This window comes from Galeopterus variegatus, unplaced genomic scaffold (genome assembly GCF_000696425.1).
Source record: "Galeopterus variegatus unplaced genomic scaffold, G_variegatus-3.0.2 Scaffold4005, whole genome shotgun sequence".
Taxonomy (NCBI): Eukaryota; Metazoa; Chordata; class Mammalia; order Dermoptera; family Cynocephalidae; genus Galeopterus; species Galeopterus variegatus.
Window position 1 is genome coordinate 105,213 of NW_007730116.1, and position 14,313 is coordinate 119,525.

At 33.2% G+C, this 14,313-nt stretch overlaps 1 protein-coding gene across 1 annotated transcript in view; it reads right to left on the reverse strand.

Moving 5' to 3' along the window:
• The window catches only part of COL11A1 (collagen, type XI, alpha 1), a 154,288-nt gene that overhangs the window by 11,256 nt on the left and 128,719 nt on the right, over positions 1-14,313 (reverse strand). Inside the window, exons 54-59 of the mRNA XM_008586510.1 lie at positions 7,665-7,718; positions 6,697-6,804; positions 5,956-6,009; positions 5,811-5,846; positions 5,660-5,713; positions 1,560-1,809 (exon numbers count right to left, since the gene is read on the reverse strand). Coding sequence (XP_008584732.1) covers positions 1,560-1,809; positions 5,660-5,713; positions 5,811-5,846; positions 5,956-6,009; positions 6,697-6,804; positions 7,665-7,718 — 556 coding nt within the window. The remainder of the gene's footprint in view (positions 1-1,559; positions 1,810-5,659; positions 5,714-5,810; positions 5,847-5,955; positions 6,010-6,696; positions 6,805-7,664; positions 7,719-14,313) is intronic.

The following is a 14,313-nucleotide window of genomic DNA, read 5'->3' on the forward strand; positions in this document are numbered from 1 at the left end:
ATTTTGCTTCAGTTTCTTTTTAGGTCGACATAATTAATATGTTGTTTTATAACTGAGTATATGCTGCCATCTTTCACATTTGATTTTCAATTGTGTGTGATTACCTTATTCATCTAGGTCAGAAATGCAAGCATCACATCTTATAGTCATATTATATTCTCTGTATCTGAATGCCATATAAACTCAATAGGAATTTTCTGACAGGCCAAGTATATTCCGATTCAAGAGTAGATTGGTGCAGGCTCAAACTAAATCATCTAAATCCTTTGCTTAAATTATGCCAGTCACAAGTAACAATCTCCTTATAAATCACTTAACTATGCATATCTTTTTCAAATAAACATATTAGAAATTTGAAAACCCTGGCATCCAGTTTGTATAGGATCCCTAATAACTACCTGTAATTTAGTTTTAACAGACAGTGCTTGATTAAGATAAGATTTTATGACATTCTTCCTTTATGGAGGCTTTTTCTAAGTTACATCAAACTTTTCTATCTGCACTCAGTTATTTAGATTACAATTATAATATTCATGTATGATTGGTAGCACAAAGCAATCTTTTCTCAGGAGTAAAAGGGGAGGCAGAATATTTCAGTATAAAGTCAGAGATAAGATCAAATAAAGATCTTCCCCTTGACAGTTGAGTATCATAAGTGTAGGGGTTCAGTCAACCACTCTCAGGAGTAAAAGGGGAGGCAGAATATTTCAGTATAAAGTCAGAGATAAAATCAAATAAAGATCTTCCCCTTGACAGTTGAGTATCATAAGTGTAGGGGTTCAGTCAACCACCTTTGTATAACTGAAACTCTTTTCTTCTCAGAACAATAGGTATATAAAGGTTTCGTTAAAGAGTAGGTATAACAAATTATCCTGATTATTATTACTAAGAAAGCTATGCACAGTTGTTCTGGATATTTGTGGATCAGTGAAAGGTAAATGTTTGGCCCAAGCTATGCCAATTCTTAAAATTTGTTCACCAAATAATTGCTAAACTGATAGATCAAATATTCATCAGTTATGTTATTTAATAGTATCTACATTATTTATATTAATGTAAAGTACTAATCATATTCATCATATTCATATATTAATCATATTAATATAATCGTTAACGTAAAGTAAGTTAGGAAATTAGTAATAATTATATAGTAAAATGAAAATATGAGGGTACTTCAAAAAGTTCATGGAAAGATTTGAATTCTTTCAAATCTATTTTTATACAAACTTTTTGAAGTACTTTCATATGTTTGCATACATAGTACTTATTCTATGATAGTTATTACAAAGCAAAATACATTTGTATTAGCTATATTCATCCAAAAATAATCTTGTCATAATTTATGAGACCATATTTAACAGACAAGGATTTTTCAGAGCAGATCTTGGATTACACAGTGTAAATGACTTTTTCTGTCTACAAGACTAGGATTAATAATTATTTACTTTAGTTATGTTTAGAGACTATATTAAACATTAAACTGGAATTAATGAGCTGACAATGCACCTCAGTAACTTAGAGGCTCAGTACGCTTGCTTCATCATGTATTATTAACATACCATCTGGGAAGTCAGGATGGCTGAGTTGCAGGTCTTTGCAAGTTCTGGCTGGGTTGGTCTGAGTACCCATTGGAAACTTCATATGCTCAATGTCTTGTTTCAGGGAATTGAGGGAACCAAAAATTTCCTCCATTCCATCCGAGTAATCAAGAATATTATCATCTGCATCTGCTTGCATACTTTCAGTATGTCTTCTTGTTTTTTTGGGAGACAAGATTGGTAAAGGCTGAATGACTTCACCAGGTGGACCCTGTATAGGAGATAAAGAGAGAATAATTATTTCATAAAGTAAAATATTCTGCAGATATTAGTTATTACTGGTTATGTTTTTGATTATAAGAAATTATAGTTGGGTTAGCTTTTCAGTAGCTACAAACAAAATGTATAAAATATAATAAGTCCATAAACATATACATAAATAAACTTTGTAAGTTCTTTTAAAAAGAACATAGTGGATTTTACTTTTATTCAGGTATGATGAGGCCAGCAGATCCGGAGGTGATGACTATTAAAAGACAGTTTATTACTCACAGTTCCCACGGGGCAGAGAGGGACACATCACACCACTCATAAAGCACCATGGAGAGCACCTCAGAACATAGAGTTCAATCATAAGCAGAGAGAGTTAGGGGAACTTTGCAAGAGACTTACCGTGTTTTCAAGAGAAGGAATGGGTAAGACAAGGTAATGAGGCTAAGCAAGTTTAGGATTGGCAAGTTTGAATAATTTCAATGGGCTCCAGGGCTATCCCTTATTGTCTGATGCCTGACACTGAGGTGATCAGGACAGGAGAACAGTGTTCCTCAGTCTAAGAACCTGAAAAAGCAGGTACTTGGTGGTATGGACTCTGGATTGTATAGTTTACATGTGAAAGAAAATTCATTTGTTATCTCTAGGAATCTGCTAACCCTGGGAGGGGCAGTTCTTTCCTGGTCAGAAAAGGCTCCAAATGTCTAAGCATTAGAAGTGGAAACTAGAAAATATGGTTAATACACAATATCGTGTTGACTGTCCTGGGTTCTTTGCCTTTCCAAGTACATTTTAGAATCAGTTTGTTGATATTCACAGAATAACTTTTGGGGATTTTATTGAAATTGAATTGAATCTATGGATCAATTTGGGAAGAAATGACATCTTGACAATATTGAGTCTTCCTATTCATAAACATAGACTATTTCTCCATTTATTTAGATTTTCTTCGATTTCTTTCATCATCATTTTATGGTTTTCCTCATTGCCCATTGCTGGTATATGGAAAAGCAATTAACTTTTGTATATTCACCTTGTATCCTTTAACCTTGCTATAATCACTTATTTATACCAGGAGTATTGTTATGGTTGTTTTGTTTATGTTTTTTGTTTTTGTTAGTTCTTTGAGATTTTCTACATAAGCAATCACATCATCTGTAAAGACAGTTTTATTCTTTTCTTCGTTTGATGTTACACATTGAAGGAGAGGAACAAAGTTGGAGTACTGACGCTACCCAACTTCAAGACTTACTATAGAGATACAAGAAACAAGACAGTGTGGAATAGGTGAAAGATTAGACAAATATAATAAGGAATGGGCTATCAAGCTATGATGAGGCATTCACAAACCTTAAATGCATATTGGTAACTGAAAGCAGTAGTCTGAAAAAGCTATATTCTATATGACTCCAACTACATGATATTCTGGAGAAAAAATAAAAAAAAAAAAACGAAAACTTGAAACAGTAAAAAGATCAGTGGTTGCCAGTGGTTCAGGGGAGAAGGGGAGAAAAAAATAAGTGGAGTAGGGCATTTTTAGAGCAGTGAAACTATTCTGTAAAATTAAAAAACAAAAAACGAAAACTTGAAACAGTAAAAAGATCAGTGGTTGCCAGTGGTTCAGGGGACAAGGGGAGAAAAAAATAAGTGGAGTAGGGCATTTTTAGAGCAGTGAAACTATTCTGTAAAATACTACAATTGTGGATAGGTGACATTGTGCATTTGTGAAAACACCTAGAACTGTACAACACAAAGGGTTAAACCCTAATGCAAAATATGGACTTTATTTTTGTGAAGTTAATAATAACGCATCAATATTTGTTCAATAAATCTAAAAAATGCACTACAATAATTCAGGATGTTAATAATAATGGGAAAACTGTGTGCAAGGGTGGGGAAATACATGGAAACTGTATTTTCTGTGCAATTTTTCTGTAAAACTAAAGACACCCTAAAAAATAAAGCCTACTAAAGTAAAAGAGAGAGAGAGAAAAGAAAGAAAGAAAAAGAAAGAGAGAAAGAGAGAGAGAGAGAGAGAAGAGAAAGAGAGAGAGAAAGAGAGAAAGAGAGAAAGAGAGAGAAAGAAAGAAAGAAAGAAAGAAAGAAATTAATAATAACGCATCAATATTTGTTCAATAAATCTAAAAAATGCACTACAATAATTCAGGATGTTAATAATAATGGGAAAACTGTGTGCAAGCATGGGGAAATACATGGAAACTGTATTTTCTGTGCAATTTTTCTGTAAAACTAAAGACACCCTAAAAAATAAAGCCTACTAAAGAAAAAGAGAGAGAGAGAAAAGAAAGAAAGAAAAAGAAAGAGAGAAAGAGAGAGAGAGAGAGAGAGAGAGAGAGAGAAGAGAAAGAGAGAGAGAAAGAGAGAAAGAGAGAAAGAAAGAAAGAAAGAAAGAAAGAAAGAAAGAAAGAAAGAAAGAAAGAAAGAAAGAAAGAAAGAAAGAAAGAAAGAAAGAACGAAAGAAAGAAAGAAAGAAAGAAAGAAAGAAAGAAAGAAAGAAGTGGAAATATTGAGGAAGGTGCACAATTGTGATTTCTGGCTCCTTATCTGTAAATTAATGTAGCACACATGTGTGAAGGTATATGTTATATCTGTTACTCCCTTATTTATTGACTAGTCCTCATTTATATGTCCTAACTCCACAATTACATTTTAAAGTCTCTGAGGATTAGAACAGCATTTTAAGGCTCTTGTGTCATCTAATGAGCTGCCCATTATACATGATAGTAATTTATATCATGAAACATTAAATTTAAAAAAAATACATACACATTAGCTCACTTCAAACATGTATAGCTTAAATCTTTGTAAATTAACAAACTTAAAATAAATGCAATCAGATTTGAATTTACATATACGTAAGAGTAGAGCTACACCCAATAGTTAATCTGCATTATTACGGGTTAATTGTGTCCAGTGAAAATTCATATGTGGAAGTCCTATCCCCTAGTAACTCAGAGGGTGATCTTATTTGGAGAAAGGGTCACTGAAGATACAATTAAGGTGAGTTCATCGGGGGGGGGGGGCCCTAATCCAGCATGATTGATAGCCTCAGAACTGGGGAAATTTGGACTCAGAGACACACGTGGAGGGAAGATGATGTGCAGAGACACAGGGAGAAGACCGCCATCCACAAGCCAAGAAGAAAAGTCCAGAACAGGTCTTTCCCCCACGGCCCTCAGAAGGAAGCAGCACAGCCGACACCTTGATCTAGGTCTTCTAGTTTCCAGAACTGTGAGACAATATATCTCTGATGTTTAAGCCACTTTGTTATGGCAGCCCCAGCATACTAATGCTCAAATAGCTGGAAACATTTTAGCTCCAGAAAGAAGACTAAAATTTCTTTCATATGGATCTGTATTTTAATTCTATCACTTAATAGTTGTACAAAGCCTGGATAATGTCAGCATTAATAAATGGTAGCTATAATTATTGCTTTTATTACTATCTTTATATGTGCTAGGAAAAAATGCCAAGTATGTGGACTTTTGTCTTTATTGTTAGACTCAGGTATAAATGTATCTTTGTGACATATAATCAGCTGGTTTCATTAAAATGAGACATAAAAAGTATACGATTGTCTTGAAAAATTAATAAAAAGAAGGTTATTATAATATATGGTTAAGGTATCTTTATATTTAAAGAGTGAAATCAATTAAAAGATAAGTCTTGGCATGTAGACTTGATTACATAATTGATATAGTTACCACTTCCTATAAAATCAGCACTTTTGACAGAATGTGCTTTTTTGTCTGTCTTATAAATTCAGAGAAATCATTGGCAGTCTCTAGATGTGAATTATCAGAACATCACTCTTGTTAACATACACTTACCGGAGGCCCAGGAGGCCCGGGAAGACCACTGTCACCCTTCTGGCCAGCAGGCCCCTGTTTAAAAAGAAAAAGGGACAGGACATAAATAAAGAGCGAGGCAACTGAATAGGCTTCATTGAAAAATTAAAATGCCAAAGGGAAAATTACTTACAGTAGAGCCTTTGTTACCCTTTGGGCCTTGAGGACCCTAGAAAATGCAAAGGCAAAAGCACAGATAAAAATATGGAGCATATGTGTCTCTTTGGTATATTTGTAACTTAACTCTACCTTTCAAGAGTCTTTTGCTTTATACTTACTGGTAAGCCTGGAGGACCAGGTGGACCTATGGGACCAGCAGGACCTGAGATTCCCTAGAGAGAGAATCATGCAATTTAAAGAGTTTCCTTCAGCTGTTCCATTTTCGTGTTTGGCATTAGTTATGTTGAGAGCATCTGAAAGTACTTAAAAATAGCCTAAACATTTTCAATGGTGAATCCAAGGAAGAACTTTTGCAAAATCTAATTTTTTTTTCCCATTTTGCTGAAATGTCTATAATAAGCTTTTGTAATATACATATATGTGTATGTATGTATGTATGTGTGTGCGTGTATATATATCTCTATATTCCTGCAGCCTTCAGAATAATATTTACATGTGATGCATGTTCAGTACATGTTTGTGAAAGTAACTACTGAATTATAATTCCTAGATTAATCATATTTTTAATTTATATACTCTAAGGAACAATAAAAATCTCTTTTTAAAAATACCACTGACTTAAGCAGATTAAAATAAAGACTCTCAAAATTACTTCTCTGATCATGTTTAAAGAACAGTGTGCAAATGTGTGCTTGTGTGTTTGTGTGTGTGTGTGTGAGTTAAAACACCACTGACTTAAGCAGATTAAAATAAAGACTCTCAAAATTACTTCTCCGATCATGTTTAAAGAACAGTGTGCAAATGTGTGCTTGTGTGTTTGTGTGTGTGTGTGTGAGTGTGTGTGTGTGTGTGTGTGTATTACAAGAAGAGTAGGAAAAATGATCTATATTGTTACTCACCCCATCCCCCTTTGCTCCTGGAGATCCCTGAGTTCCAGGGAGTCCTCTGTCACCTTTCTCCCCTTGTTCTCCCGGAGGACCAATCAGGCCAATTAAACCAGGATGTCCCTTTGGAAGGCAGAGAAAAGAAATTTTAAATAATATCTAAATTACAGCATCATAAAATTCTAGTCATAGAATATTGGCAGGTTAACTTCATGATAAAAAACATTAAAATAACACTTTTGAATGGAATACAGGGTTAAGAAACTTCCCTCTTGTCACCTAAATGGATCATTTATTGCTTGCATTAAGTCAGGTCTTTATTAAGAGCTGGGCATTTTATGGAACAGAATGCTTTCTAAAAATGCCACCTTCAGTGTTTCATTTCAATAATTCACTCAACTAAAAGACCAGTAATTACCATATACAATATTGGTGAAATAAATAATTGAAACATTAAATCTCATTTAATATAAAATGATTTCTATTCTTCAGAGATTTTTCAGTCTTTAAAAAACATATGAAAATTTAAAAATAATCCAAACAATATTAATGCCATTCTAAACAAACATTTATATTCCTTATTTGGTTCAACTCAGCATAAATACTGATAGATCAAATTACTCTTTGAAAGATATTTCTAATTTAAAATTTTATTTCCATGTTTAAAAACATAAAAACGGGCATTTTGCTATTTCATCTGTTTATTTTGAATAGTTATTTTAGCAAAACTATATGCTTTCTTCATATGGTTCCTAAAAGGGACCATTGAGAAAACAACACTGAATTCTGGTATTTTTTCTATTACTTCGTATATTTTCTCTTTTCTAAATACATCTAGGAAGATGAGGATTGAAAGCTTTTTCCACAGCTAGAATGACAAAGATATTGTTTGAAATTTCCTTTTAAATAATTTTAATCTTCAAAAGTACTTGCCTCTGCTATAAATATATCAAAACTGTAATAACACACTCGTTAATTCTCACCTTCTCACCCTTGGAGCCGGGATCACCTTTGAGACCAGGTAAGCCAGGAGGTCCCTAAAAAATAGGACAAAATAATCATAGGTACAGTAGGTATGAGGAAGAGAGTCACATTACTAGTCACAGAGCTAGTTTAGATTTGGAAAAATAAAGTTCAAAAACAGGTAATGATCAGTGTTCATTTATTTTCCAGGATTCTCAATTTATTTTTCAGGGATCTTAATATTCTCGACCATAATATTAAACCATAATACTGATAATTTTGATTAAATAAATGTGAAATAGGACATGGTTTATATGGCTTTTCTTTGAGAAGAAAGTGTGAATTTTTAAATACACTGATTTTGAAGGGACTTCCAAATTACACATACATTCAATCAAATATTTCTATGCTAAACTCAAATTTCAAAAGCTACAATATCCTCAGTAAATTTTTTTAAAAATAACAAACTTTTGATAGTCAATTGATCTTTGATTACCATAGGAAAAAAATTAAACAAAGATTTTAATACACTGTTCTGTTTGTATTTAAATAACAACTATGTTTGTATATCTCAGACTTGTTCTACAGAACAAGTAGATGACTTCTATATATACTAACTTGAAACTGGGGCTCTGTAATTCTGCTAGGCTACGTCCAATTTTCTGAATTCTGATCTTAATTCTTATTTTTTTCTTTTGAAAATAGATGTCTTTTACTATATGTCCTGGAAATATATGGCACACTAAGAATATCTAATAATCTCAATAACATCTTGCATACATAAGATGCCACATAGTCTACAGAACTATCTTAATGATATATCTTTAATATTCACAACAATCCTGATGAAGTAGCTATTTGTGTCCTTTTTACTTTGTGAGAAACTGTGTGACTTAACTTTCAAGTACCAAAGCTGGGATTCCAACTCAGGACTATATTTCTAAGTGCAAAATTCTTTTACCATATGATATTGGACTCCTTAGAGTGATGGGAATTACCAAGGCGAAGATATTGCTACCTACTCAGGTAAGTAAACCAAAAAATATTCCAAGACACCAGTAAGGCAATTTAGAAAACTAGTAAAGAAGGCAAGTCTCTGAGGAAGTGAACTGATTTAGATTCTAAAAGTTTTGAGGGGGACAATCTATGCAGAAGACAAGAGACTGAGAGATGGCACCATTCATTGTGACTTGGCTGGCAGGGATTTGGAAAGAAAAAGAAATGCCAGTTTCTTGAATCTTGCATGTAAAATCCCTACTCATGAGACAGAAATGGCTTAGCAAATTATCACATGGAGGCATTTAATTTCCACTATATAATTATTTCAGAACCTACATTTGATGATTTTTTTTTTCTCTTAGTAATTTACTGCCACCAGAATGCTTGAAAATCAAGGATGCCAGAAAGATCAAAGGCATTGACCCCTTGAAGGACTGTAGGGACTACTCCATTGATTTGGTTTCTAGGTCACAGAACCAAGAGGACTGGTATAAGCTATTCCTGCTACAGATTCTCAAAAAATTTTAGGACTTAATGGAGCTTTAGAAATGACCAAATGTGGTACCATTCCTCTTTTTAACAAAGAAACAGATGTCCAGAAACATTAATTTGCAAGATCACAAAACTTGCCAATGGATAAAGCAAGGACTTGACCCCAAGTCTTATGACTTGACGCAATGTTGTTTCCACAAAAGATATTTTCTTCTTTTATCACCTTACAAAATATGAACATGAAGAGGTGAGGGCTTTTGTTTTGTTTTGTTTTGAGTAGTTAATTGGAGTTCACTCCAGGCTGCTCATTGGAATTGCACAAAATTTCATAAGTTTTTAAAATTCTTGTCATAGTTGGGGGTGTTAACCTTTTACTAATTACACTCCCAAGATGATAATATTAGCTGTACTTTTAAAATTTAATTTTATATCTAAATTATTTATAAATTTAAGAATAAATAAATTTACTTTTTTTCATATGAATATACCTCTACTCGAATAATTTAAACTGTTTGTAGTCCTAGTCTATAGCACATATTCATTTATGTTGTTATATTTTTATGAAAATTATGGCATGATTTAGTAACTGATCCTTAATCCTGCCCTCTCACCCATGGAAATATTAATATTGAAGACTTTAAAAAAAACTTTTTTGTCTACAAATTGGTATACTCCAACTTTGATGGTCACAAAAAATAAGGTTCTTGTTCTGAAATTAGGACAAATAAAACTATGAAGGCAACAGGAGCTGTCAGAAGAGTGATGACACTAAAAGATGATTTATATGAATGTGACGCAGGAAATTAGGGCCAAGACCGTTTAGATAGGTTGCTACTGCCCGCAACAAGCAAGGTACCAAACAACAAAGACAAACTATTCATATGGTTCTTCTATGAGTTTGGATTTTGTTTGAGTGAAGTGAATTATTTGAATTATAATTTCAACATTTTTTTAATTATGGTATTTAAAAAGCAAATTGTTTTCACTATCACCAAACTACATCATGAGTCATCACTATCGCATCTTCTGCTAGGCCACCATGAGTAATTTTTTCACCTTAGCGAGTTGATTCTTCAGTGTCAAAGAGGACATTATATCCCAGTCCAAAATTTTTGTGAATTTAAAGTATTAAGAGCTATGGATCTGATCCAAGCAGTGTGATGTAGTATGAAAAATATGGGTTTGCAATAATATAGACATAGCATAGAAACTAGTCTCTTGTAGTTTCAATTTATTTTGTTTTATTTTATTTATTTAAAAAAAGATGAGCGGTAAGGGGATCCTAACTGTTGACTTGGTGTTGTCAGCACCACGCTCACCCAACGAGCTAACCGGCCATCCATACATGGGATCCGAACCTGTGGCCTTGGTGTTATCAGCACCGCACTCCCCCGAGTGAGCCACGGGCCGGGCCTTGTAGTAGCAATTTCAATCAGCTAAAGAAAGAGAGCTTTGATTTTCTCATCTGTAAGCTGAGGACTGCATTTCCTATTTCATGGGGCTGCTGCAAGAATGAGTAGATGATCCTTTCTATTCTTTAGTTTCTAAAGACTACTCCTTGAAATGAAATTCCGAATATCAGAGGAGAGTAAGAATAGTGTCGATATAAATTAGCCCTTGTGTAACAATAGTATTTTGGGCTATTATTAGATATATTTGTATTTGTTTCAATTCATGAATGAATTTGAAATTCTCTAATAACTGATATGGACAATTTCCCTCATCATTTTATTAATAACAGACAAAAAGTATTTTCATAAGGATGTGCAGTTTTAAGTGTGGATATGCCTAACAATATTCTCCTGATAAGGACAAAAGTTATTAGTCCTCAGACATAAATTTATGTAAATTTAGTTAAATTCTTTTTTGTATACAAATAAACAATCATGTTGCTTTGTTAAACCTAAAACAGATAAAATGGAGACAATAAAGAAATTCGCAAATTCTCATTTAAATATATCTTAAGAGTGGATTTTAACACGAGACTCTCATCTAGTTTAGAATCCCTATGGCAGTGGATCTCAAAGTGTGGTCCTTTGACAAGCAGCATTGGCATCATCTGTGAATTTGCTAGAAAGCATAGGCTTAACCCACACCCAGATCAACTGAAACAGAAATTGTGGGTAAGCCCAGCAAGCTGTCATAGATCTGATGCTCATGAAGTTATAAGAAAAATGGCTCTGTGATACCAGGTCCCAAATCCAGTTAAATCAATATGCAAACCAGAGCAGCATAATGGATCATGTTTATGCTGAAATAAAAACATTACCTATTTGTTCCTGTTAGTTTAATAATTTTATAACTAAAGCAATATGTTTTGCATCTACTTTTTCTGGTTTCATCACAAATGTCTGGTGACTCATCAATTTAGAAAAGACAGTAATGTTGCCCAACATCATATTTTTGAATAAATAATATAAATGAGTAATGGAAATAATCAAATAATTTTTGAGATCATGTCACTATCCAGGTAGATGTCAAAGATTCCGTATGTTAAAATAAGGTGGCATAAAACTGCATTGGAAAATAGTTCTAATAAAAATGTTAATTGTGTTAAAAGACCAAGTACTTGTAGCAGTAGCAGAAACCATTTAAGAATACAGACTGAATTTGAGATATGTAAGTTAAAAATCTCTAGATTAAAATTCTCTATATTACAAATATGAAACTATTTCAAGAGGCCAGACTTTTCTCATTTTTTAGTTCTCTTTTTTTATTCAAAATCTCTCAGCATGTTATACACTTACAAAAATTTTGATATAACTGGGAGAACTGATAGAGCTTGCTGGGCGTCAATATTTCAATTACTGTTTCGCTTGAAGAGTTTCAAGTCTACATCTTATCAGTTGGATTATCTTGGATCTATCAGTTATTATCTCAGAGTTTATTTTATAAACAGTATTCTAAAAATAACAACTGACATAATGTGATAATGAAAGAAAAACCAGGCTTACAAAAAACTGCATAAATGGTAAAGCATAACACAAATGTTAAATATTATTAGTTTTATATATGCTACAGGTGGATACCTATCAACTTTCTCACCCCAGTCTAATAGTAAAAGCTAATGTGTCAAAAAAGAAGAAATCCTAGTAATTATAATTGTTCAGGCTTAATGAGAAATATACTAGAAACTATTTGTGTTTTAAATGCATTTTAATCCTTTCTATGAGTATCATTCACAAAGGAGTTAGAGGTAATAAGTATTAATCCCTCTAAACTATCTCTCATGAAATTACAAACTATATCTCAAAATAAATTTGCCAAGTAAAATAAGTTTCTTATTTTCATCACATGGACATAAGAATTCGTAACATTGTGATGTTGAGATAGTTATAAATAATCCTCTGAACTTGGAACAGATCAAAAACACCAACTTTGCATATAAAAATGTTATTCCAAGTATACATATTTTCTGTTTCCTTTTTATGATATTGTAAATTGAAAGCCTTTAGGGAAATACATAATTCTTAAGTAATAAAGTGAAAAGGAAAACAGGGACAATACATTCTTAAGTATATAGAACACATAAGCATTTCCCCCTGCTTTAAGTAATATTTGTTTTGATCTTCACCTCAGAACTCTAACGCATTGAAGTTTAAAGAAACTTCATATCTTACACTTTAATTAGGAGACAAAAATGTAAAATGTTTAATTTGGCGAAAAGTAAATGCTTTGTTATTTAAACTTATTTAATCATTATGAAATACTACACATCTCAACCCTGTTTACAGATTGATCAAATGCATAATTAAAGAAAAAAATCAAACTGTAATTCAGCAACCCATCCTACCCTTTATTCAGGCTTTTGTGGTTTGAAAAATAATGCTATCAGATATTTTATTTATCACTGTGAAAAAAAGGAATGTATAACAATGCTAAGGTAAACTTCTCCAAAGATAAATACTGAATAATTTTAACAACCTATTTGCTTCAGTGTAGCTGAAACATTATTCAGTATTTGGAAAAACAGGTTCATAAAAGAAAAGAATATGAAACAAGACAAAATAAAAGCTTAAAATGTAAACAGATGTAATTCTGCCTGCCAAAAATCATATAAATATTAGTTTCACAAAATATGAAATCTTGTTAATTTTTACCTTGTAGCACAGGGCAGAATTTAGCCATCTTTACTCTTCTCTTTAAAACACTCAGTCTAATTCCCATTTAATGTTTGTTGACTACTCAAGAAACCAGCAGTTCCACTTTAAAAAACTCTAATAGAATTCTTCATACAGGCCCATCATTGTCCTTAGCTTTCCATTAGTTCCCACATGTATTCCTCAGTTCCATCTGGTGATTCTAAATGTATGTGTGTGTGTGTGTGTGTGTGTGTGTGTGTAATTTATGCATATACCAAATTTAACCTGATTTTTACTATGAGAAATACCTAACGTTTTTTTTTTTTGTCTTTTTTGTGACTGGTAAAGGGATCGCAACCCTTGGCTAGGTGTCGTCCGCACCACGCTCAGACAGTGAGTGCACTGGCCATCCCTATATAGGATCCGAACCCGCGGCAGGAGCGCCACTGCGCTCCCAGTGCCACACTCTCCCGAGTGCGCCACAGGGTCGGCCCAGAAATACCTAACTTTTAAAGTAAAAAATAAATACCATACCATATCTGAACTCTAGTAGAGCTGATAACATAGAGTAGGAAGATACCAAGCAAAAAACACTTTTAGAGTTTTAAAATATATGTTTGTTTCACTTGTGTGTGTGTGTGTGTGTGTGTGTGTGTGTATAATTTATGCATATACCAAATTTAACCTGATTTTTACTATGAGAAATACCTAACGTTTTTTTATGTGTGTGTGTGTGTGTGTGTGTGTGTGTGTGTGTGTGTAATTTATGCATATACCAAATTTAACCTGATTTTTACTATGAGAAATACCTAACGTTTTTTTTTTTTGTCTTTTTTGTGACTGGTAAAGGGATCGCAACCCTTGGCTAGGTGTCGTCCGCACCACGCTCAGACAGTGAGTGCACTGGCCATCCCTATATAGGATCCGAACCCGCGGCAGGAGCGCCACTGCGCTCCCAGTGCCACACTCTCCCGAGTGCGCCACAGGGTCGGCCCAGAAATACCTAACTTTTAAAGTAAAAAATAAATACCATACCATATCTGAACTCTAGTAGAGCTGATAACATAGAGTAGGAAGATACCAAGCAAAAAACACT